Raw genomic sequence first — 22,000 nt, forward strand, 5'->3', positions numbered from 1 at the left:
TCTGTGTTCGGTGGAATCCATCAAGTTCTTCGCACATCCGGAATCGCGATCGGCATTACGAAGTTTCAGCATTAGAACGGGACAGTCGATGTGAAACGATCGGAAACGACCGGCGAGGCAATGCCGGCGCGCTTCTCCCGATGGAGCCGCGAGGCGCACCCCGTGGGTCAAGTCGGATTGATGTTTTTCTCGTCGTCGGAACGGGTTTCTCAAGGGAGACTTTCAGGCGGGAAAACTTCTGACTCGATTAGAGAGAGTTGCGACCCAGGCTCCGGGTGCGTCGAGCTCAGGCGAGAATCACAGGATGCTACGATTTCACATCAGGTGATTTTCAGACGGCGACGGAGAGTTCAGATCAGAGTGGCCGCCGGAGACGGCGTCTTTCTTTGACTCACAAGCGTTCTCCGTTCTTTCGGCGGGCGATAGGACTCGGGAAAAACCCAAAACTAAAAGTTCAAACACCGGGTTTTCGTATTACAGTGCAGCTCGCCTGCTCTCTCTTCGGAGAGCTCGTTCTCGCCGTGATTGAACACTCCTGAACTTCTCCTTCGTGTTGAGAACCTCTCCGAGATCTAGTCAGAGCGCCGGCCACATCGAGGCGGCCTGCCACCGTGAGCAGAATACATGAGCCTCGTTGACGTATCTCGTGCGGAAGAACTTTGATTGCAGCTGACTCACGTGGAGCGGCCCCTGAACTTCCGGAAACCGAGACTCGATTCAGAGGTATTCGCAATACACAAACCTCGGCGCGGCGTTGATATAGCGAGCCGTAGCCGGGAAGATCCTGGTGAAGCCGCGGACCACGGACCTATGGACACGCTGCCGGTCGGCCCGAAGAGGGAGATGGAAGCCCTTGAGGAGCTAGGCTGGGCTTCAAGGAACTACTAGAGGTCGAGCGCATCGGATGGGAGTGATGGCGAGACACCCGGAGGACGAGAATCGACTCGGACTGATTTTCGCCCCGGCCAGCTATCTGAACAGGTTTGTGAGTGCTGAATAGGACTGGGTCAGCGGCCAATCGGCCGTATGAAGTCAGCTATGCATATTCGGTAGTCGTCCGGTGAAACTCCACAAACGAAATTATCTACGCGATGAGTTTCCTGCCTATCGCTGGAAGTCGACGACGGAACTTTTTCATATCGACAGAATTCCCAATCGAGCGGATTTTCGATTACTGAGATTCCATATATCATTAATTCCGATTACTGATGGCTGGGTATCTCAATCGCTTAGGAGTTGTGGCAGACTCTTCGGAGACGTAACAGGATATCGTATTGCGTAATTTTTTGAAGCTGTTTAGCAATTGCTGCCAGGGAACGAATGTGTCGTTCAAACGCGTTACTAGGCTCAAACTCAATTAGAGAAAGAACTTTTGTAGAGCCTCTGGGGTTTAGCGACTCCGGTAGCTGCTCGAGCAAACACCACCACGCAACAAGCCCTTCTAATTCAGTCTTCGCCTCGAGTCGGAGACGACACCGAAGCCAGAGGGGTGTGACGCGGCGCTCAAGCCGGAAGCAACTCATCCCGCTGTTCCTCCCGACGACGACGTGGACGAGTGAAGAAATAACTCGGCCAAATTGCCTGTTAGCCCGAATCAGGTACTCGGACCCAACCCACTCACAATCGTTCCCATGTCACGCGTTAAGGCCTCATCGATGATTGGCGTCAGGACTACCCCTTTTCTCTTATCTGCTTCCCTTTCTGCGACAGTTCAACGACAGGCCAACGAGATTAGGGCCAGCGGAGTCCCTTCTGTCTGGCAAAGTTCCCCACACGTCCCAGCGACTGTGTGTACATTGTGAGGTTTCGCGTCATAATTCCCCGACATCTGTGGATGGCTGGATATCATCGATCGGCAGAAATCAAACAATGCATCCATTATTGATGAGATGCGATTCCTCTCTCGGGCTCCTATTCCCGAGCGGTTCCAGCGAGGGAGAGGAAATGCACAAGCAGTGAAGTGCCTATTGGGGGGAGCTGGGCCCAATGTGCTCGATAAGCACTTCTCGGTCGAGCAGTCGAGCGAGGCCAGAGATATGTACTATCGGAATTCTCGAGAAGAGTCGTCCCGCTGAGGCAATTTTTACGATCAACCACCTATTTGTTTTGAATCAGTGTCATCGCTGGAGAGAGCGTGGTAATAATTACTATTCATTCACCTAGTCGAATGCGGAGGCATACTCAAATAGGTATAGGATATCCTCTGATAAAGGGGCGCCCACAAAAATTTCGGAGAGTAGAGGGCCATGCAAGACGGGCACATTCCTATGGATGGGTAGGCTTCATCAGACGGTTACCTCTTGTCGCGAGAATACAACGAGTTTCTCCTCGTGAACGTCATGGATCTGAGCTCCACTGTCTAGGGAATCGTGGTTCTCCCTGCGTTCCCGGGGACCCAACGTTCGATCGATACATTAATGGGTATGCTCCAATGGACAGACCTGCTCTGATAAACAGGCGCGTGCCCAGGAATTTTTTCCGTGGGGGGGGGGGCAGGGCCATTGTTTAGGTAGGGGCTAACTACCGATGATGAGCCCCAACATGGAACTCTATGGGCCAGGAAGAGATCTTGAGGGGGGCCATGGCCCCTAGCCCCCACCCCCTCGGCACGCCACAGCTGATAAATGATGGGGAGATCGAAATCAGAGCAGCTTTCCCTCATATTATTCGAAATGTGTAGATACGGTCTGTGAGCGCTGGCGCTATTGCGATATGCGGGAGATTCGTGGGCGAGAATTCTATGTGTGTTCCAGGACGAGTCTCGTTCCAGCATCAGGTGCGTCTCCCTTTGTCGAGCCTAACGTCTTCCAGGCGCGAGCTTGACTGCGCCTCTTGATTTCTCGATCTAATCTCCATCGCCCAGCGGCGGGGTGCTGCGAGTGGGGGAGCCCCGAGTTCGATTCTGCTCTGTGAGATTCTTGATTCTGAATATGGCTCTCATGGTCACGGGATGAGCTCCGGACTCAGAAACGATTTCCCCCATGACAGTTTATTGAGCTCGCAGCCCTTTCCTCTTGCCCCGCTCAGCTGGGAAAAACTTCTTACTCCCACTGGAGAACTCAGTGTGTCTGCCTGCCGTGTTGTCGGTGGAGCACGGAAAATTATTTCCCTGCTACCAAGAAGGAGAACCACGGAGGAAATTCTACAGAGCTGCCTCCAAGAAGCGGTCTTTGTGAGCTAAGTCGCTGGCACTCTGCCATGAACGTGATCACGTGATCTCCTGACTTACTACGCTGAAGCTCGTGGCGCAGAGAAATTGTTCGTCCAGAGGCCCCGCGCGCCGTGAGGAAGCTCTGGCAGAAAGACACGAACACTCGCTCCGAGAACATTCGTTGGATCGAAACTTGGACGATCCAAATGGCCAAGATGGCTCAGGGAGAACTGGGCTTTCGGAGTTTCCGGAGCGAAACAAAATCACGTAATTTCGGTTGACGATGTGCTTTTATTGTACGATGCCTCTCATTCACATACAACCTACGCGATAAAAAAGCTGACTCGAACGAGAGCGAGGCCCCCCAGACATGGCACGGGGGTCGAGATCCTTGCGAAGGCTGACACGGCCCCGCAACTTGTGGGACTCCATCGTGTCGCCCGCGCCAGCCAGACTACGGGTCCAGCGACGGGTGAAGCGAAGAGCGAACGATGTCGGTCCCCTCCTGACCTAGATTCGGGTATCCTCGAGCAGATAGGACGAGCCCATGTCGACTTTGCGCGTCTCTACGTCTGCGATACCAATCGAACTCGTATTCGTTCCTTTAATACGCCAGATCGCGGAAGTCTCGTGCGGTCTCGAACACTCCGATATCAACAAGTTATCGAACGAAGCTCTAATAGTAAGGGATCGAGACTAGGGGGATTCAGCGAATTTTATTGCTTGCTATCTCGAGGTTCTGCTGCGGACGAACATGCGCGCAAACTCAGACAGGCCCAACGATGCTCACCGTTTCTGAGAGCGGAGTCTTGGCTGCTGACCCCGAGCCCCAATTAAAGCGCTGCAGATGACCAAACGAGTCTCGAAGCAGTCACAGGCGCAATTTTTCGACGGGACCGTCAGATTTTCGAGAGCAATCGAGTTCCCCCAATTTTTCCTTCTCGTCAACGATCGAGCGCTGAGCAAGAGTCCTCAACAGAGGGGTTTTCGACGTGGAGAGTGTTTGAGGGGGGCGGTCCTCGACGCTTCAGCTACCTGGAAATTCAATAAAGAGTCGAAAATCAACTGCGCGAACCGTGGGGGCTGGAGGCGGAAGAAGGATTCTCGCCATGGAGCGGGAAGGCCGAGTCTCGCGAAACGCTATGAATAGATTATTCGTATGCGAAAAGTCACTCGAATTTCGGACTCGAGGCTCGGCGACTCAGGAATGGGAGAAGCCAAAGTCTTGCTCCCTTTGACCGATCACAGCGCGATTGCTTCCTTCATACATATGCGACGAGGAGCGGGTTTTTTGTCCCGCGAAGCCATGATGTCATAGAGCATCAAGTGACCATCGATATATTCGGACCAGTCTAATCAACCAGATTCGAAGTGTACGATCCGCAGGCAAATCCGAAACGTTGCATCCGACGCTCAAAGATGTCCAGATGGACGCTGTCATTAGTGTTTCCCTCACGTCAATAAGAGAGAGAGAATTCCACACGGGATGTGTCGGGCCGGACACGTCCGGAAATTTGAAATTCTACTCATCGGCCTTTCTGCTCTTGAAACCCCAATGCTCTGCTCACACGCTCGCCTATGATTCCCTGGTTAGTGGATCTCGGCGAAAAGACGAATCTCCATTGGAGGACAGTGTGAGAGCCCGAATCCGGAATGAGGTCATCTTATAGACGAGGCTCGAGCCATCGAATGATTCCCCCGAGCTTCCGCATAAGATCGCGTCAGCGACTACCCTACTCGTTAGAGGGAATTAATTACGGAATTTCGAAGGCAGGTGTTGACCCACTCCGAATATCGGCTCTCCTCGGGATAAATGCCAGCGCTTATTTATAGCATCCGAATGCTAAGTGAAGGAGAAGACGCAATATTCCATCTGAATTTCCCGAGTTCATCGCCCATGAATCCCGTCGGGAAGACACTTCCTTGCCTCCGGGTCTCTGGCGCTAAGCTCGAACGCAGACCGCGAATCCCTCGCGGGAAAAGTGAGCTGATGAAGACGACAGACATTGCGAGTCGCCTGGCCTCTCGCTCCGTCGCGTCGTCTGTATCCGCCACTCTACCGGAATTGATCTATTCGAGCCGCCTCCGGGAGAGAATTAAGACTAAACTTTTTATTTGATTGGACCCAGCATCTGTGAATTCCTTTTCGCTTTATCGGAAGCAGAGTTCTAGAGGCACCCCGACTAGGCGGAAGTAATTCAGAGCGCGTAGATAGCTTCGTCCATAGCTTCCGACTTTCGAGAGCTCAGACATGGTCATCGGGACAGACTCCGGGTTGGCTTCCTCGGGACTCTCCGCGTCCGCGGGACTCGAAACGAATCCAATGGCCAGTATTTCCGTCGCACCTCCTATCGATCAAGGATTTGAGCGTGTACCATGGAAGGGAAAAGTAGGTACCTACCTGCAATAATTCCATCTCTGTCTTCCAGGGAGAAATCGTGCAATGTGGTTTGATCCGAGAGAGCGTGAGGATGCGAGCCGACCGAGTCTGAGGCAAGTATCGATACCAAAAGAATAAATCTCGTCACTGACTAGCTCAGCGGTATCGTTCCTCGGGCAGCAACGCCTTGGCGACCCTCATCGAAAAGTCAATAAAGCATGATTAAGGTTCGACGCAGATGAAAATACAATACATGAGCGCCTGTGGTATATCGTTTTAGTGATAACCGGATTTTGTGGGATATCGGGAAAAATCTCACGCCTCTGCGATTCTGCGTCAGATTTGCTGCATCAGGAAGCCTTCGGGGCATGCGGGATTCGTTCCGCTTTGTAGGAGATACAAACCAGGCGACAAACTCAGTGTCCTCCCCTTCATGGAGATATCATTCCGGGAGGCTCGAACGCATCACTCCGCACACACGGATCACACCTACTTATCACCGCCGCCGTCGTCGTCATCATCATCATCACCACCATGATAATCATTTATGTCTGGTTCTCTGATGGAAAAGGCAGGCGTCGCGATCCGACGAGATCCGAGCCTAGTAACCGTTCCCTGAGCGTCCCTGATTCTCGTCGTTGCCGAAATACTACGGAAGAATCCGACTGTTTGCCACCGACAGAGTCTCCCAAGTTCGGAAGGATACGCGGCGCAGCGCAAATTCCCAAAAGCGCAAACACAGGAAAGATTTCGAATCAAAGCTCGGCTGCAAACTCCAGAACACGCCGAGACATTTCGCGGCGGTGCGAAACACAACTGAGAGGGACATCGGAGGCGAAGAGAGACTCGAAACACAAACACCCACACATACACACCTATTTCCTGTCGAGGAGCAGCAGTCAATCGGCCTTCATCCCGACAGAAAATAAAGTTGTTTTCCTCACCGCCCGGTGGCGAGTTGACTTTTTCGATCACTTCAAGTGCCGCGCCGCCTCGTCGAGAGTGCTGAAACTTCCATGTTATCCGTTCTCGGCTGCCTCGCAGAACAGACTCGACTCCCTCGTGAAGTCGACTATGTGATAAGATTACGGAAATTCCTTGTCTGACAAGAGCTTTCCGCCGCCTGGAATCGCCGGGACTCCGAAAAGGATGAATTTCGTCGTTCTGGAAGCCCTCACACACGACATCCTCGCTTGCCGCCGCCGCCGCCTTCTCAATCGAAAGTCGACTGAGTCTACGCCTCTCTCGACCACACGGACGAAGAGGGGAAGGGGGGAGTCGAATTCGATCACTCAATGCATATTTTCCGCGACCGGTGGGAGGTTTCTCGCAAACTCGTTCCGAGACGGCCGAGAGACTACGCCTGCTCGTAGTTTATATCGAGTCCCTTTTTTTCATGGTCAAGGACTCGATTCACTGTATCCGGCGAGGACGGCAGTAAAAAGACTGCAATTTTCTTAATAGTCTTGTCCGCTGGGCTACGCGAGAGTCGGACCGCGGCGTCCCTGACTCTGTGTGTGGACGCGTAGGCTCTCAGGAAAATCCGGCTCCCCTCTGACTCACGAGTCAGGATCATTATTTCGTTCCAGGCCGAAGCGAGGTTGGAGCCATGTTTGATTCGACAAACATCAGCGGCGTCGAGGTCGCCGCGACCGCTCTGAGCAACGTATCCCTGCGGAAACCTCCGAGGGAAGGAGATGACATAGAAGTTTATCTGCTCACCGAACTCGGTCCCAGATCTCTGCCGCTGAACTGGCTCATTCCGTTGACTGCCATCTACACGTTCATCTTCATCACGGGTGAGCCGACCCTTTTCATAATAATCAGACATTCGAGTAGAAATAATGAATTGCGGACTCCATAAGGATCTCAAACCGATGCGGCGAGGAGCGCGACGGTTCGATCTCCACGATGAACTCCTCCGTGTTCTCAGAACTTGAAAGAACAAGACGATCGAAAATAGCGTTGGAACGAACACACAGACGTAGACGATATTACGATTGTAGGGGAAGATCTTACGTTAGAACGTGTCGTAGAAAAAGGCTTCCTGGAACGCCCTCAACTAAAGCAGGTTCTCGTAGCGATTCGCGTCGAGAGCCTCGTACGTCTCGTGCGACCCTGTATCCCACGTCTCGAAGCGCCTTGTCACGTTTCGGATATTGGAGAAAATGATGTCACTCTCGCAGCTGCTGGAGCCCGGTGATAAAAGTCCGTTTCCATCATATTTTCCAGGCATCGTCGGCAACGTATGTACATGCATGGTTATTGCACTGAACGCCTACATGCAGACGGCGACCAACTGCTACCTATTCAACCTTGCGATAGCTGACATGCTGACCTTGTTATGTGGTAAGTGGAGATTCTCCGTCGCTGCACTCCCGGCGCGGCGCGCTCTTCTCCTTCCGAACGAAGTTCTCCCAAGCGGAAGCGTCGCGATTAGCTCGCTCCGGGCTCAGCGATTCGTTGCCCGTGGGGGAAACCGGAATCCGGGAAATGCGCTCGTCTAACTCGTCCCATTTGGTTCTAGCGATGCCGATGGAGCTCTACTCCTTCTGGCATCAGTATCCGTGGCAGCTCGGGAACACGATGTGCGACCTCCGTGCCCTCGTCACGGAGGCCAGCGCCTACGCTTCCATCTTGACGATTGTCACGTTCAGCACGGAGAGGTACGTTGAAATAGACACCGTATCATCAGTGACGAGCTTGCGAATTCGCTGTTCCGCTAAACTCGCTGTGTGTGTCTTATGGTGTGCTGAGGGTCTGGAAGAAGAGTGAGCTGTACGATTGTTCGAAGAGCTTCATTCAGGACTCTCACGTTGTTCCGTGAGGCGAGAAGCTTTGGCGTAGACGAGCTGTTCAAAAGCGAGATGTTGTTCTCGCGCCTCGGCTGAGCTCCAAACCCCCTTCCCCCCTCCCCTGGTCTTTGTGGCGGAGCTGTCGGAGGAGTGCAGCCACCGAGCACTGCTCGAGGCACATAAAATCCACAAGGGTCTTTTTTGCAATTTTTTTCGAAGACGCTGCGCATAAACGTGAAACTTCATCGGGGAACCGATTTTCTTCTATGCCCTTTGTAATCTCCTCCTATATGTCACCGAGTGCAACATTTCGGGGCTAGCGATGAGGAATAGCGAATCGTGGTCTTGCATCAAACGATTTCGTCTTTTCGGAGAAATAGCCCCTGCAGTCAGACGACCTAATGGAGAAGAATCCTGCGCGTCGAGGAAGCTCACAGCGAGAGAGTCCAAATCGAGTCTGAATCTCGTGAATTGTTCTTCTTGGAGGAAAGATCTGGGGATTATTTTCAGAGAAAGTTTTTGCTGAGGAAAGACGGCATGAGAACAGTCGCGCCACGCTATTCAGAATTCTGAGCGCCCGATGCGACCGACGCCGACGTGGAAGTCTAATTGAGTTCGAGAGTCACATCTCTCGGGAACACCTAGTTTGTATTAGTCTCCCTACTGGAGAGCCTTCGAAAGTCTGTGCTTTCCAGGAAGCTGTCGTGTTCGTGGTGTTTCTCCCCTTTCATCAATCCATACGAGCTCGTGAATAAAGTGGAGGCACAAAAAGCTTTGATGAACGAAAGCTTTTTCGACGCAATTTTCTCTTTGCTGCGCCCCTCGCCGCTACTTCTAAGCGTGAAACAAGCAGCATCTTCAGAAACCTCCACACGACCGGGAAAAAAGTTGAGGAAGCTTCTGCTCCTGTTCCCGCGAGCGAGCCCTAACATAAGAGACGCAGATCGCGAGGGTGGACTCAGTTGCAGAGCTGAGGCTCCCTCGCACCGCATCCGGAGGTGCACCCGACCGAGCCTATTGAAATTTCTCTTTCAGCTCGATCGATTTCAGCGGGATGGCTCAATGTGAACTGATTTAGGCGGAAGGTATCATCATCGCTCGCTGAACTGCGATCGAGGTTCGGACGGGGCTACAGTTCGGGAGAAATCCAGAATCGCCGGGAAAATATAGGGTTGTGTCATTTTCCAGCACAAAAACTCGGATCGAATAGAACGCTGATGTTGCTTCGTTCCGACATTCGAATCCACACACAGAAGAACGAGTGCCCGGATTTTATTCTTCGGCAGAGCCCCCAGCCTACGCGGATAGGTTCTTTCAGCGGGCCATTAATCCGGGGAGCGATATATGGCTCCATAATTGTGGAGTACATCTGGGAACGGTGTGTATTGGTGTCTGAGCGCAGAACAATGGCTTGAAAGCAGATCGTCGGCGAGTGCTCGTGGAATTGACCGAGTCACCAACGCGTCAACTCGGTTGAATCGTGTGCTCGGGCGACCTTGGCGCGATTCGCATTGAGTTTCCAGTCACGTGATATCGTGGCGCTTGACGATAAGGAAATCGACTGCCCATTCAACGTTCACGGGCCGTGTGTATGTTCTGTCGACGGCGATCCAGGGGAGCTTCGCCCGTTACCAATAAACACCATCAGGCCTTATCCGAGTCGTATGCTTCGTTCGATCGGTCGGCCACAAGCAATACCAACTAACTCTTCCTATTCCTCGCTAAAAGCGAAGTATGTTCCACGCAAGCGGGCTCTCGGCCACGCTTTGTTTGCTTTGGCAGGCTAATTCAGAGAAAGACTTTCAAACACAGGGATGAGCCAGCGGTGGTTTACGGTCGAGCTCGTCTTGACGAATCGGTTCGAGGCTTCATCCTTCAGGTGGAGCCCTTGTGTTCCCAAGAGCAGCTTCAGAAGAAAATCACGTCCGACCGTTTGATAAATATTGCTGCGATATATCTGCACGGGGAGACCTCCAGTCGAAATCAAGGACGGGTCCCCTGAGTCAGGGGAAATTCGGATCGACCCACTCGGTCGAAGAACTAAGGAGGAGGGATATAACATCTCACATCGTATCCCAGTCTTGATAATAATAGTTCAAAGGGGCAAGCCCGGAATCCTTATTAGATGTATGGTCCTTGATTATAACTCTTGAAACCTTCCAGATACATCGCGATCTGCCATCCAATGCACCAACCGACGAAGTCGAAGATCACCCGAGCTATTCGGAACATTGTACTGATCTGGATACTCTCAATCCTGGCAGCTTCTCCTTTCACATTCTTCACCGGCGTGAACTTTCTCAAATATGAGTAAGTTGCCCTTACCTTGGCGGTATCCGAGAATATGGGTCTCCTGTGCACTTTGACCTCGGCGGCAATGAGCCGCGTCTTCGCTCCGCCTATACCAACAGCTAGTATTTCAGCACTTTACAATAGACGCATACGAAGTTTACGAGTTTCCACAGATTTTCTCCCTCAGAATGTTTCAAAGCGTTTCGGAGGAAACTCTCGCTCGGTCTCTTTAGAAAGCTTTCAACAAGCTATATACAGCCGGGGCGAGCGACCTGTACACGAAATTCTTCTCGAATTGTTTTATGGGCTCGGCTCCACGGCCTAGGGTGGAGCTTGGACACAGCCGTAGAACTTCTAAAAGTCGCAAAACCGACAAGATCGCCCTGCTCGCGTCCGAATTCGGGGGAAGGGGGGGGGGGGGTGGCACTCGGAGAGACGAACGATTCGCTCAGGGTGATAAGTGATAATCGTACGCCTAGAATGATCGCCATCGACTTTCTGTCATGGCGATCTCCGAGTTGTCCGGGATCCCGAGACTGAGTTGGCGAGGAACCGTGACAAAGTTATTATTTCTTATCGGGCCGCTCGTACTCTCGTTCAGATGCGAAAATTATATCGTCACTCCCTACTGAACTGCTACGACTCATGGCGTGAAAGAATTCATCTGAGCGAGTCGCACGACATCAATTGATTCGTTTTTCGGTGACAATGGGCCTAACGTTTCTAGGCGTCCGTCTCTTTCGCGCCGCTCCTATCCTTTTCTCTTTCAATGCCGTCGGCGGTCTCACACACAGTCAGTTGTATTAGTGTCGCAATCACAGACCGCTGTAGTCGGCCATCATCCGGGTTATGGTCTTGCGTTCCTCTCAGACAGCCTGCTCGGCCAGACTGCCCGTACATTGCGGGTCGTCATCAATTGGGTTATTTTTAGCGAACGAAAGTCGTTGTGAAGCGGGAGAAAAAACCGTGCATTACTTCAAGTTCCTGAACCACTCAAAAGGGAGACGCTCTGCCGCTTCCCTCATTCTCGGCATGTTTCTGACGGGTGTTTTCACCTGCTGCTCCGGACAAAAATCGTGGCTCACAAAGAAAACAGCCGCTTGTGCTGAAATAGAATTTGAATCTGACGATGATGCGTCTGGCCGAAGGGGTCAGCGAGCCTCGGCAAACCAAACATCTTTTGATCAGAACTCACAGCGTAAGTGGAGGAGCTGGAAAACATTCTCGGGATCCCCACTCTGTTGATTCCACGGTCAAAGTATGCAGAACATCTCCATAAAACACCGCGCTCGAATAGGCTTCGTAGAACGTAAGTGTTCGATGAGCCGTCAGCTTAATCGATTCAAGTGAGAATGCAATTCACGCGAGCATGTCTGACACACATACGTGACAAGGCATAATTAGAAAGCCCGAGCGACTCTGTCTGCTCACCCCGAGGGTTCCGCGCGGAGGGGCACTTAACGGTTGAGATGACGGAATACGGTGCGGCATTCTGTCGAGCGTGTCCTTGCGGTACTTCATCCTACAACATTCTCGCTCGAATGCAAATGCGATATTTCTGGGGATACAGCGCCGTTTTTGCTGCAGTCGTCAGACGTTTTCCGACAGGAGAATCTAAGAAAAGAAGATATATCTATGTACACGCACATCTCCCTCGGAATCGCTATCCCAAACAGTTTGATCTGTCTCCGCAAGCATCGATGACGGGGTCATTCTTAAATCCGAGGATCGCAAGACCGAACCCTTGCGACTTTTGCTCAAAATTTATTCCCTTCCAGTTCCAATAAGCCGATAGCGGCGTCGGCGTGGTGTGGGCTTCCTTTCAACGAGCCGAACCGCTCGTGGGAGATTCTGCTCCTCTGCTCGACGTTTGTATTTTTCGTGGCACCTCTGTCGATCATCCTCGTACTGTACTTACGAATCGGATTGGCTCTCCACAGAACGCTCAAGGTGAGTCGACCAGAGTCTAATACTGAAGAATTCGCACTCGATTCTCCCGAATTGATTCTCGGCGCTCTCAGCATTAACGGCGTTCGGCGAATTCATACTTATGGGTGGGGTAGCATTCCTGTCAATCAGACAATTACCTAAACAGAATTGTCTTCGCCATCATGGGATGCGGCAAATAGCACTGTCTCTCGGGAGCAGCGGATAGCCACGGTCCCGGAGAGGCTCGGCGTCCTGCATCAATATAACGCAGGAACTGATCCAGAGCAGTCGCGAGGCTGCGATTGTTCCTAAATCCCAACCTCGACGTGAACCTCCTCGAAGGCTGCGCGAGACGAGCCTCCTGTATCGACAGCATCGTCGTCCGCTTCCGCAGCGGGGAAGACCAACGTCCTGGAGTGGGTACACATATCACTCCAGGACGAGGATCAGAGGATATTCTCATTTAAGGAACTCATAGATGAGTGATACCGAGGACAGACTTCTTACTTGTTCGATCCGAAACCAAGAGCGCAACGGTTTCTTCCGAAACTTTCCGACAAGGGAGAATGCCGATTCTTGGAGCCGCGGCAGCGAGTGACCTTCTCGAGATTCGTGTGATGCATAATAGTTGATTGGTAAGCACTGGTGCTGGCCTCGTCGCCAGAGCCGATCCGTGAAGTCATCCGAGACCGTCGGAGACTACTAAGGCGTTCAAAACCTGTCCTGCAGCGCGGCGGTGGACACCCGCGAGTAGGCCTCCTACTTCTCGGGTGTCCCGCAGCCGGAGAACGGAGGAGACTAATCTCGAACTTCGAATTCCCGACGGTTAGCTGATACACCGAACGGTGGCAACTGCAGTCTACCTGACACCACAAATATCCCTCGGCTTCGGGTTCGTAGTCCGGATCCGACAAAACGGACGGCGCGGCTCCATCTTGACTGCGCGCACTTCCCTCACACAGTATGAGGTCATTTGATCAAGGCCTCGAGATCCGCGAGGGAGCGTATTCGGGCGCGGAAATCTCTCACGTAGATGAAGTGAGATATCCCTTCGAGAGATCAGATGGGTTCTGAGCGAGGTAGCTCGGTCGAGACTCCTGGGCTGATGCTGTTTCTTTATGGACTTTCTACGTGATGACTGTTCCCGCTTATCGGCGCACAAAAGACTCAGCGGAGAGGTTCTGCACCCCGTATAGCGATTCAGCTCGAGCTCGTCTGGATCTCGGCTCGATAAATCCAAGCTGTGACAAATCGTCCTCCATAGACATTCTCCATCGACTCTACCGGAAGAATGTTCAGGAATCTCCGGGCATATCCCGGCGAAGTACAGAGCATTGATAGGAAATGCAGTCGTTACATGCGTCGCATACAAAGAAACTCTCGGCACAATTCGGAGCCGCCATCGGAAGCGGTTTTGAAGCGTCGATCGCAAGTATTCCTCTGAATGTCTGATCGGTGGTTGGTTGACAGCTGCGCCCGCATCGGGAAGCCTTCCGACCGAGGACTTCGAGCACGTCTCCCTCGCTTCACCCCTCGGCGTCACGGTGTCCGCGGTGGAAGTCCGACTCCTCGCAGGGGAACGCGTCTCGTCCCCAGGGACTTCGAGGAGATGCGGCTCTCGATCGCAGCCCGCAGCTTAGAATTGTTAAGAGACAGTAATCGACAGGACCTCCAATCGAGCTCCCGGAGCATCTCAAGCAATACGGCGTCTATCGATTGTGAAGTGCGGTCCTCTCTCCGGAGTTCCACCGATCCGGACTCAGTCATGAGCACTAAGAAGTTTCGGTAGATATCGTCAGTGGTCCGCGGGATAAGGGGTTTACCTCCATCTCTGTACATGCGAAAGGTCGAGTATATATGTATGTGGCCACAATGACTAAACTTTGCTCTCGACGCTGGACTCAGTCGGCTTAGTGCGTCCAGCAACATTCTATTTATGCATTCCACGGCACGTTACGTGCACGGAGTCCTCATTGGGCTCTTGTGAATGGGCCGGCCGTATTCGTGCGTTCGGTTCCATTTTTCCATAGTGAGAGTTTGGGAGGCTTCCAGCGGCCTGCGTCAGAGATTGCCAGTGGACGCAGCGGAGGAACTCCTCGAGGGAGACCGAGGAGGCTCGATATAAGCTACGCATTATGCGAGGGAATTGCTCGAGTCCGATGGAAATGGGGTGACGGAATTAAATTTGAATTTTTTCGAACAGGTCCATAGATCACATTACGGGGCGTCGGACTACAGCGCAGGGCCTCACCAGTGTCAGTCTCGGTATCATAGAAGCGACGGGGAAAGGTCCAAGAGCCGTCGAGCCGTGGTTCGGATGTTGGGTGAGTTTCTTCTCGATGCTCGTAGCCTGAGGGTGACTTTTCCGTGGGGAATATTCGTCGTCTTTTCTCTTTATCCTGTCCTTTCCTGAGACTCGCCCCGGTGCAGGCTGGAGTTGGGCCCTGGGTTCCTTCTTCCAAGCGTATTCCGCAGACTCGATCGAATGTTCTTCCCCGATTACTATATCGTACAGCCCTCGTTGGAGCCGCAGTTCATAAGAGGCTCTATTTTTCACGCGATGCAATACATTCCGCTCTCGAGTCTCGGGAATCGACGGTTTTGAACGACGTTCCTTCCCTCGTATTTTTCCCTCGTGATGCGTTTGTTCCATTCGCGATAAAGACGACGGAAGCGTGGGCAGCCTGCCTTTGGAGGCGGCTTCACTTATTGGAATTGTTACGTGACCGCTCGTTTTTCCAGCCGCGGTCGTCATAGCCTTCTTCGTGTGTTGGGCTCCGTACCACTCACAGCGACTACTCTTCCTCTACGTATCCCTGCACGGCCACTGGACAAACACTCTGAGGGACGTGAACCAAAAACTCTTCCTGCTAGCCGGTGAGTTGCTTCTCGTGTTCTCTGCAATGTCCCTTAGCAAATGATTAAGAGCCCGGGAAGGTGGTTATTCGTTCGTAGGAAGCATGCTCCTTACTCGACTAAGGAAAATAAATGGTGATCGTCTTTTCATCGTTCCAGGGTGTTTCTATTATATGAACTCAACCATCAACCCGATACTGTACAGCATCATGTCAAACAGATTCCGCGTAGCGTTTCGAGAGAAACTCTGCCCGCCCCGTTTTGGGTGCTGCTCGTTATTCCGCCAGAAAGTGAGTCAGACCCGCACAACCTTCCGGCAGAGGGAATTCGGGAATTCAGTCTGTGGGCTAGCCAACAAAAAAAAAAACTTATGGACCCGGGGGACCACAGTCCCGACAATGCTTCGGCTAGAAAGTCTCGTTTGCGACTCCGAGCCCGGCGAAGCTCGACGCAGTCAGAGGCTTCAGAATCAATGTTTTAAATCTGATGTAGCGAAAAGAAAGGAGTTCCCGCATTCAAGTCTTTGGTTTCCTCGGCACTTTCACTCGACCACTTCAAACGAGCGATGCACTGAGGAACAATAGTAATGAGGGGCCTTCGTTGATTATAGGGCGAAGACAGCACCGGGGGAGGAGGCGGAGCTGGCGGAGGAGGGGGAAGAATCCGCAGTGGGGCAAACGGCTACAGAGCTCATTCGGCGAGTTCTCAGCACAGCGGAGCAGCGCAGAATCCGTCGAGACTGAAACACGCGTCCAAGCAGCACACGACGCCCTCGGTCAAATGGACCTCCAAGCAAGACAACAATCAAGACAGTCATGGAAACAACCACATCAAAGTTCCAATCATTCGCAAATATAGTTTATCAGGTAAGCTAGGAAAGGTAAAAGAGAAGCATCGACAGGCGCTGCTGAGCCTCCGGAAGAACCGGCGTCGGTTGTCTCGGAGTTTCCCATTCGTGCGAATGAACTTCTCGATTGAGCTTGACCCATGGGCGATTCTCGTCTGAGGGGCTCGAATCCTCTCGACGATGATGATCGATCAGACTGAATTTGTATTAGAACTCAGGCAAGGTCATCACGCGAGAGCCGGCACTAAGAACTGAAACTCCATACAGGTACCCAGAGCGAAGGCAACCTAATTTATGGCTGTCATTCCGTCAAGGATAGTTCGATACACGTCCGAAGATCTCACAGCCCCACTAGTGGATTGAGCAGCGTGAGTAACTCGCGAGATGTTTTCTCCTCGATGTCGATCAGAGACTGGAGGCTCGCATCTGTTATCTGAAGCTCTCAGGAGAACTGTCTCGACGCGTCGAAGCCAGCATGCTTGGGAGCGTGACCGTTTCGGAGAATGCTTGCCCGTCTCCTTGAAGTCTCTCTTTCCTCCCCAGGAAGCATTGGAGTATGAAAACGAGCTGAACGAGGTTTTCCAACGAGCTTTCGAGGAGAAAAGAGCTTCAGCTGGCAGTGCCATGTGTCATGACTGCACTTCCTGTACCTCGTTGTTTGTGCCTAAGAGTAGAGATTCTTCGAAAGGAGCCAAAGGACATAAAAGAGGACACTACAGGTACATATCATACAGATGTATTTTCTTCGCGTTCCGCTTCTGAGCGCCGCGCCGTATGTAATCCGATCGCTGCCCCGATGTCGATCGGAAGTTCTCTGCAGGTCCTTCCGCTGAGCGCCTGCCCTTGTTCTCCCTGGTTCGTGGTTCTCCCTTCTGTTCCTCCCCAGCGGCCGCACCAACGGAAGCTCCCGGGATAGATAGCCTCGCGGCATTAGGCGAGATATTGCAGGCCAAACGCTCAATTTCTTTCATCGCAAATGTAATCCCTGTCATTACCGCAACAGCTATTTATATTGCTTGTTTCCCGTCGCATTGTCGTTTCGCCGCTCGAGCTCTGTTCGGCGCAAAAAATGATCGGCTGGTATTCGACGACGTGTGGAGTCAAGCTCGAGTCCTGGAATCGATTCTCACGATTCGAGCACCGTGCTGTCGCGGATCCCACGTGGATGTTCGATTTCGCGCTCTAAAACCCAGGGGAGAGGGCTGCAGAAGGTCAGCATCTCACCCCCTCTCCCGGGACGAGCGTCGATGGCGGGAAATAGGTGGGAAATCTCTTCTCGTCGGTATTTTCACTGGGTTCGCCATCGTGTCAGAGAAATTCTATGGCAAGCAGGTCTCTTGGGCATTGAGAGCCTGGCTCCGGAGCATACGATGTGAAGTAACTGAGCATAGAAGGGACTCGCCAATAAGAATGCACTCCGCCCGGCTATCCGGCACACTGGCCTCATTAGCAGGACCAATAATTTCGGAGTAGAGAACCCTAGTGGTCGCCTTGTCGATTTCTCTCTTCGTGCCTGTCGGACCAGCGTTGTGCGTTGCTTTAATTACACTGGAACACGGTCGCCGAAAGTACAACAAACTTTGACCACACATTCGAGTATTCCCTCCTGATATTCCCTCGAAGGAGATGGTTAACGAGCGAGAGGAGCGCATTCCGGTTTGGGATTTCCTCGCGAACTCCTCTCCAGAAGATTCGCGACTGTACTGATGCATGGGTCAGATGAGCTCACTCCGATAGAGCCACCTGGGCATTATTCCTATAGCGAGCAGAGCCTCCTTTACTGGTGATTCGAGTGCTGAGAGAATTTCTCGTTCTTCCTTTCCAGGAGCATCAGTGGCCTGACTACGAATTCCCCTACCACAGTTCAAACGGATAACTTCTCGGAATCGATAGTGTGATCTGCCGATTTCTGCAACCCGTGAATGCTTCCAATTTCGGAAGTCTGACGTCAGACTAGAAGTCTGACGTCATCAGTCGCAGTGAGAATGACTCATGAGAGTCCCGACTCCCGGGAAGACAAAGCTTCGCGCCGATGTTTCTCTGGAATCCCTCGGGGGCTCTGCTCGGATCCGTATCAAGCTGAATGGAGCTGCCTAGAAAGGGCTCAACCGACTTGAAACTGAGATGGAGTCCGAAGCAAATTTTTGTACATGCTCTGATGTGAGGACGGGAGTGAACATATGTAGATGTAAAAATACCTATTCGAATATCGCTCTGGCTATATTTTTTATGACGGAATACTCATAGGTTCCCGGGCGGATCGTTACGATTGTCGACGATTCCCCTGCCAAATCGTTGTGAATGCCCAAATGACTCGCGGAACGAACTCAATTCGCCTGTGTGTTGCGAGCCGAATAAACATTGCTATCGCTATTCTCGATCTTTCAACGGATATTCATGCCGATCCATCGATATTCCCTGGCCAGTGTGAGCTCCCGTTGGAACACTCTCTCACCATGTTAAATCGATAAGGACCCCGGATGCTCGAAGCTTGTTGTGTCTACGGACGTCGAACCTACCACATCGACTCCGAAACCGTAATAGCACACGGAAGTCGGGGAAGCGGAAAAAACCTTTGAGAGCATCCGTCACGGCTGGGGCGCATAACTAGGAGCTGTCAACTCTCGCGTGCTATTGAACGAGGACGAAAGAACCCAGCAACGAGTCGGTCGGAGAGATTCATGAGCTGTTCCAGGCACTTGCGCCTGCTGTTCCCCCTCTCGCTAGGAATACAAAAGGGGAGAGCAGGGGTACCTGGGGCCCTCCCCACGGTCTCCCTTGATGATGCTTCTGCGTCACGACTCCTGCTGCTTGCTCACCCGCTGATCAACCAGTGGTAAGGCGCCCACCGATGCCTGATAAATAAAATACGACAAGGACTTGCCAGCTCAGGGAGACATACACAGGTGAATCCTCTCAACGTATTTACCGCCTTCTGCCTACGTCAGAATATTCCTGCATAAGCCATCTCCGACATGCATGAAGACTCTTGTTCCTCTAACCACTCGAATCACGTCGAATCTTCTCCTGACGCAACTCGTCCTAGGTCACACGGAATCGGAGGAAGTTCGGAGGGGACTTCAGCTCGATTTCGTCGTCACTCTAGCAGGGTTCTATTGCGCGGGGATAGGGTTCAAGGAAGAGCCAGAGGAAAATGCAACTGGCCCAATCGCCCTTCCCGTCCCCATGTATGAGCCCCCAGGCACTGAAAGGGGTCGGAAGTTCCTCGGACGCTCCGTTGAATGCGACTCGGGTGCACCGATTCTGAATAGGACTCCTGCTCACATTGGGACCGGGAGCGCACTGGTTGACAAAAAGCCAGGCTCACGTGCATTTGTGTACCGGACTATTCTGAGCGGTACCGACTAGAGCGTCGGAGTCGCTCTGGGCTCAAGGACTCGTTCGAGAATCCTGTAGCTCCATACGATGGGGCGTGTTCAGCTCCGCTTGCATGGATTCATCATAGTGCCAGGTCGGGTCTCCCTGAAAGTGATGAGGCGTACTCCACACAATGCCCCCGAGCCAATCTGAGACATTTTCCATGGCTGCCTTCATTGAGAAACTCGAATCTACATGGGAGGCGATTCAGTATTCCGGGCGAACGTTTCCAGATATGCGGAGGAGCGAAAGGCAGAATTTCCCAAGAATCCCTCGAGGGATTTCTGCTGGAGTGCGCAGCATCCGTGGCGCTCTTCTACGAGCAGAACTGATATCATGAGCTACGAAATGCGCTCTCCTGAGCTTCTCGAATCATGTCTGTTCTTCAATATATTGTGCCTAAATTCGATCATTGAGTCGCTAATTGTGATCAAAAAGGGAAGGGCGAACTGAATTCGCAACCACGTTTGTGATCACTGACTAAGAGGGATCTCCTCCGCTCACTTAGTTCTCGCCTGGCTCCTCCAGTGGCCCTCGCCAAGTATCATGAATTATTCGTCAGGAACCTGGTCCTCAGACTCATGAACAGGACACCCGGGCAGCTCAAATTCTCTGAACCGCAAACTTTCCTCTTTCAGTATTATCACCCGGGGCAAAATTATGCATACACTCATTCCCGGTGTTGGGAATGTAGTTTTCATTCCATCGCTAACGGACTCACCTTCTTCTCACTTCCCGAGGAGCTCCAATCGCCTATATATAAGCCAGCACGCAAAGCGGCATTGATTGAAATCAGGTGTTCTCTCCCGACGATCCCTCGCCTAATTCGCGACATCTTGCGGCCCTCACCGATTCGCTATGGAGAATCGACATCGCGACAAAAATCGCGGTGTGATCCTCTTCAACCTCCATGCATGAGAGCCCTCGCGTAGACGGAGCTTCCACGTGATAAGTCTCGCAATCAGGGCTTCTTAGCCTTGTTTTCAAAAGAGATAATATCGATATCCAGAGCCTCGATTACGAGCGCCCCAGTATGTGCGACATCCCTCGTCTGAAGAAACCTTGGACGCGAGGTGTCCCATTCCTCGTGCGCGAGACTTTTTTCAATCGAGAGCTCTCTATACCCGGAGTAGTTCGACTGTATGGGCAGACCCACTCACATGAGAATTTCCACACACGAAACGTTTTTCGAACGTAGGGTCGCGAGATAGGATAAGGATGGATAGTGATAGCCCCTGGATGAGGAACTCCACATCCGAAGGAGCGCCCTAGGGTGAGTCTCGTGGCATTTGGCCACACGAGTCCCTTGAGAGATTCCGAGTGATATCATAGCAGAAGTGCAATCGTTGATCCGGATACTCTCATGTGGAGGAGGCTCAAGGGAACTGAGGAAATGAGCCTTGACTAACAAGAGGTGTCAGGCAGCATCGATCCAATTCCCTGGGAGAGCGCTTTGATGGTCCTCCGGACTCCGCCATCTCTTCTTTAGAGACGCCGGGGGAAACCCCCAGTAAGAGGAGAGGAACGACCGATATCCAGAAAAGATGAGCTTCACAATATTCTACCCAGGAGTTTTTTATTCATTCTTATCGATGCAATCAGCTAGAGGCAATCAGAAGAACAGTAAAGTAGAATGATTTCTTCCTGAATAACCTCATCCGACGTGGAGGCATGCCGGAATGGCGCTCACAAATCTCTTTCTCAATCGAGAATCTACATAGAACGCTAACCAGTTGAAGATCGATCAATTGGAATCAGTGTGGAGAATGATGATTTTCTGAAGAGATCGATAGTCGGGTTTCATACTCGGAATAGAGAGTTACAGACGGTTCAGTTGAAAGTGCTTTTCAAGAATTATTCACTCCTTCCATGATAGTCGTCATGCCCCATTTATAAACCACAATAGGTGATGCCTAGGAACCGATCGAATCGGTGGAAATATTGAATGATCGCTTGATTATTCGACCGCAAGATTTACAAATGCCCGTATATTGTACAAAACGGTCCTCGACACACTTTTTCTCTGATGAGGAATTACCGGAAAGTCTCCTCTTTTGCTTCTTTTTTTTTCAATAAATAAAACCGAACAACCGGCAACGACTACCGTTGATCGAATGTATGGGCTCGAGAGAGTTCGATGCTCAATAATAATTGTCGAAGTGTGCATCAGTCCTATCCACAAAGGCTAAGAAAGTATTACATTCGTGGAATGTGCTCAATTCGTATTTTTCTTGAAAGATACTCGCGACGATGGCGAGGATCGGTGAGGAATTATTATAAAAAGGATTATCGATATGAGCGGATTCCACAGATGTAGGTCACGTCACCCACGCTACCTATAAAGGTCTCGATGCAATGACTGGCGATGATAC

At 51.9% G+C, this 22,000-nt stretch overlaps 1 protein-coding gene across 1 annotated transcript; it reads left to right on the forward strand.

Moving 5' to 3' along the window:
- The first annotated feature begins 7,221 nt into the window (after nucleotides 1–7,221).
- Nucleotides 7,222–18,148, forward strand: LOC100906293 (neuromedin-U receptor 2). The gene is made up of 12 exons (XM_029113324.1): nucleotides 7,222–7,330; nucleotides 7,764–7,880; nucleotides 8,059–8,197; nucleotides 10,490–10,636; nucleotides 12,397–12,582; nucleotides 14,759–14,871; nucleotides 15,290–15,424; nucleotides 15,563–15,693; nucleotides 16,014–16,269; nucleotides 16,518–16,618; nucleotides 16,794–16,969; nucleotides 18,076–18,148. Exons 2-12 carry the CDS (start codon nucleotides 7,790–7,792, stop codon nucleotides 18,146–18,148), a joined length of 1,548 nt encoding a protein of 515 aa, XP_028969157.1. The 5' UTR covers nucleotides 7,222–7,330; nucleotides 7,764–7,789.
- The last annotated feature ends 3,852 nt before the right edge of the window (nucleotides 18,149–22,000 follow it).

This window comes from Galendromus occidentalis, unplaced genomic scaffold (assembly GCF_000255335.2).
Source record: "Galendromus occidentalis unplaced genomic scaffold, Mocc_1.1 scf7180000076574, whole genome shotgun sequence".
Taxonomy (NCBI): domain Eukaryota; kingdom Metazoa; phylum Arthropoda; class Arachnida; order Mesostigmata; family Phytoseiidae; genus Galendromus; species Galendromus occidentalis.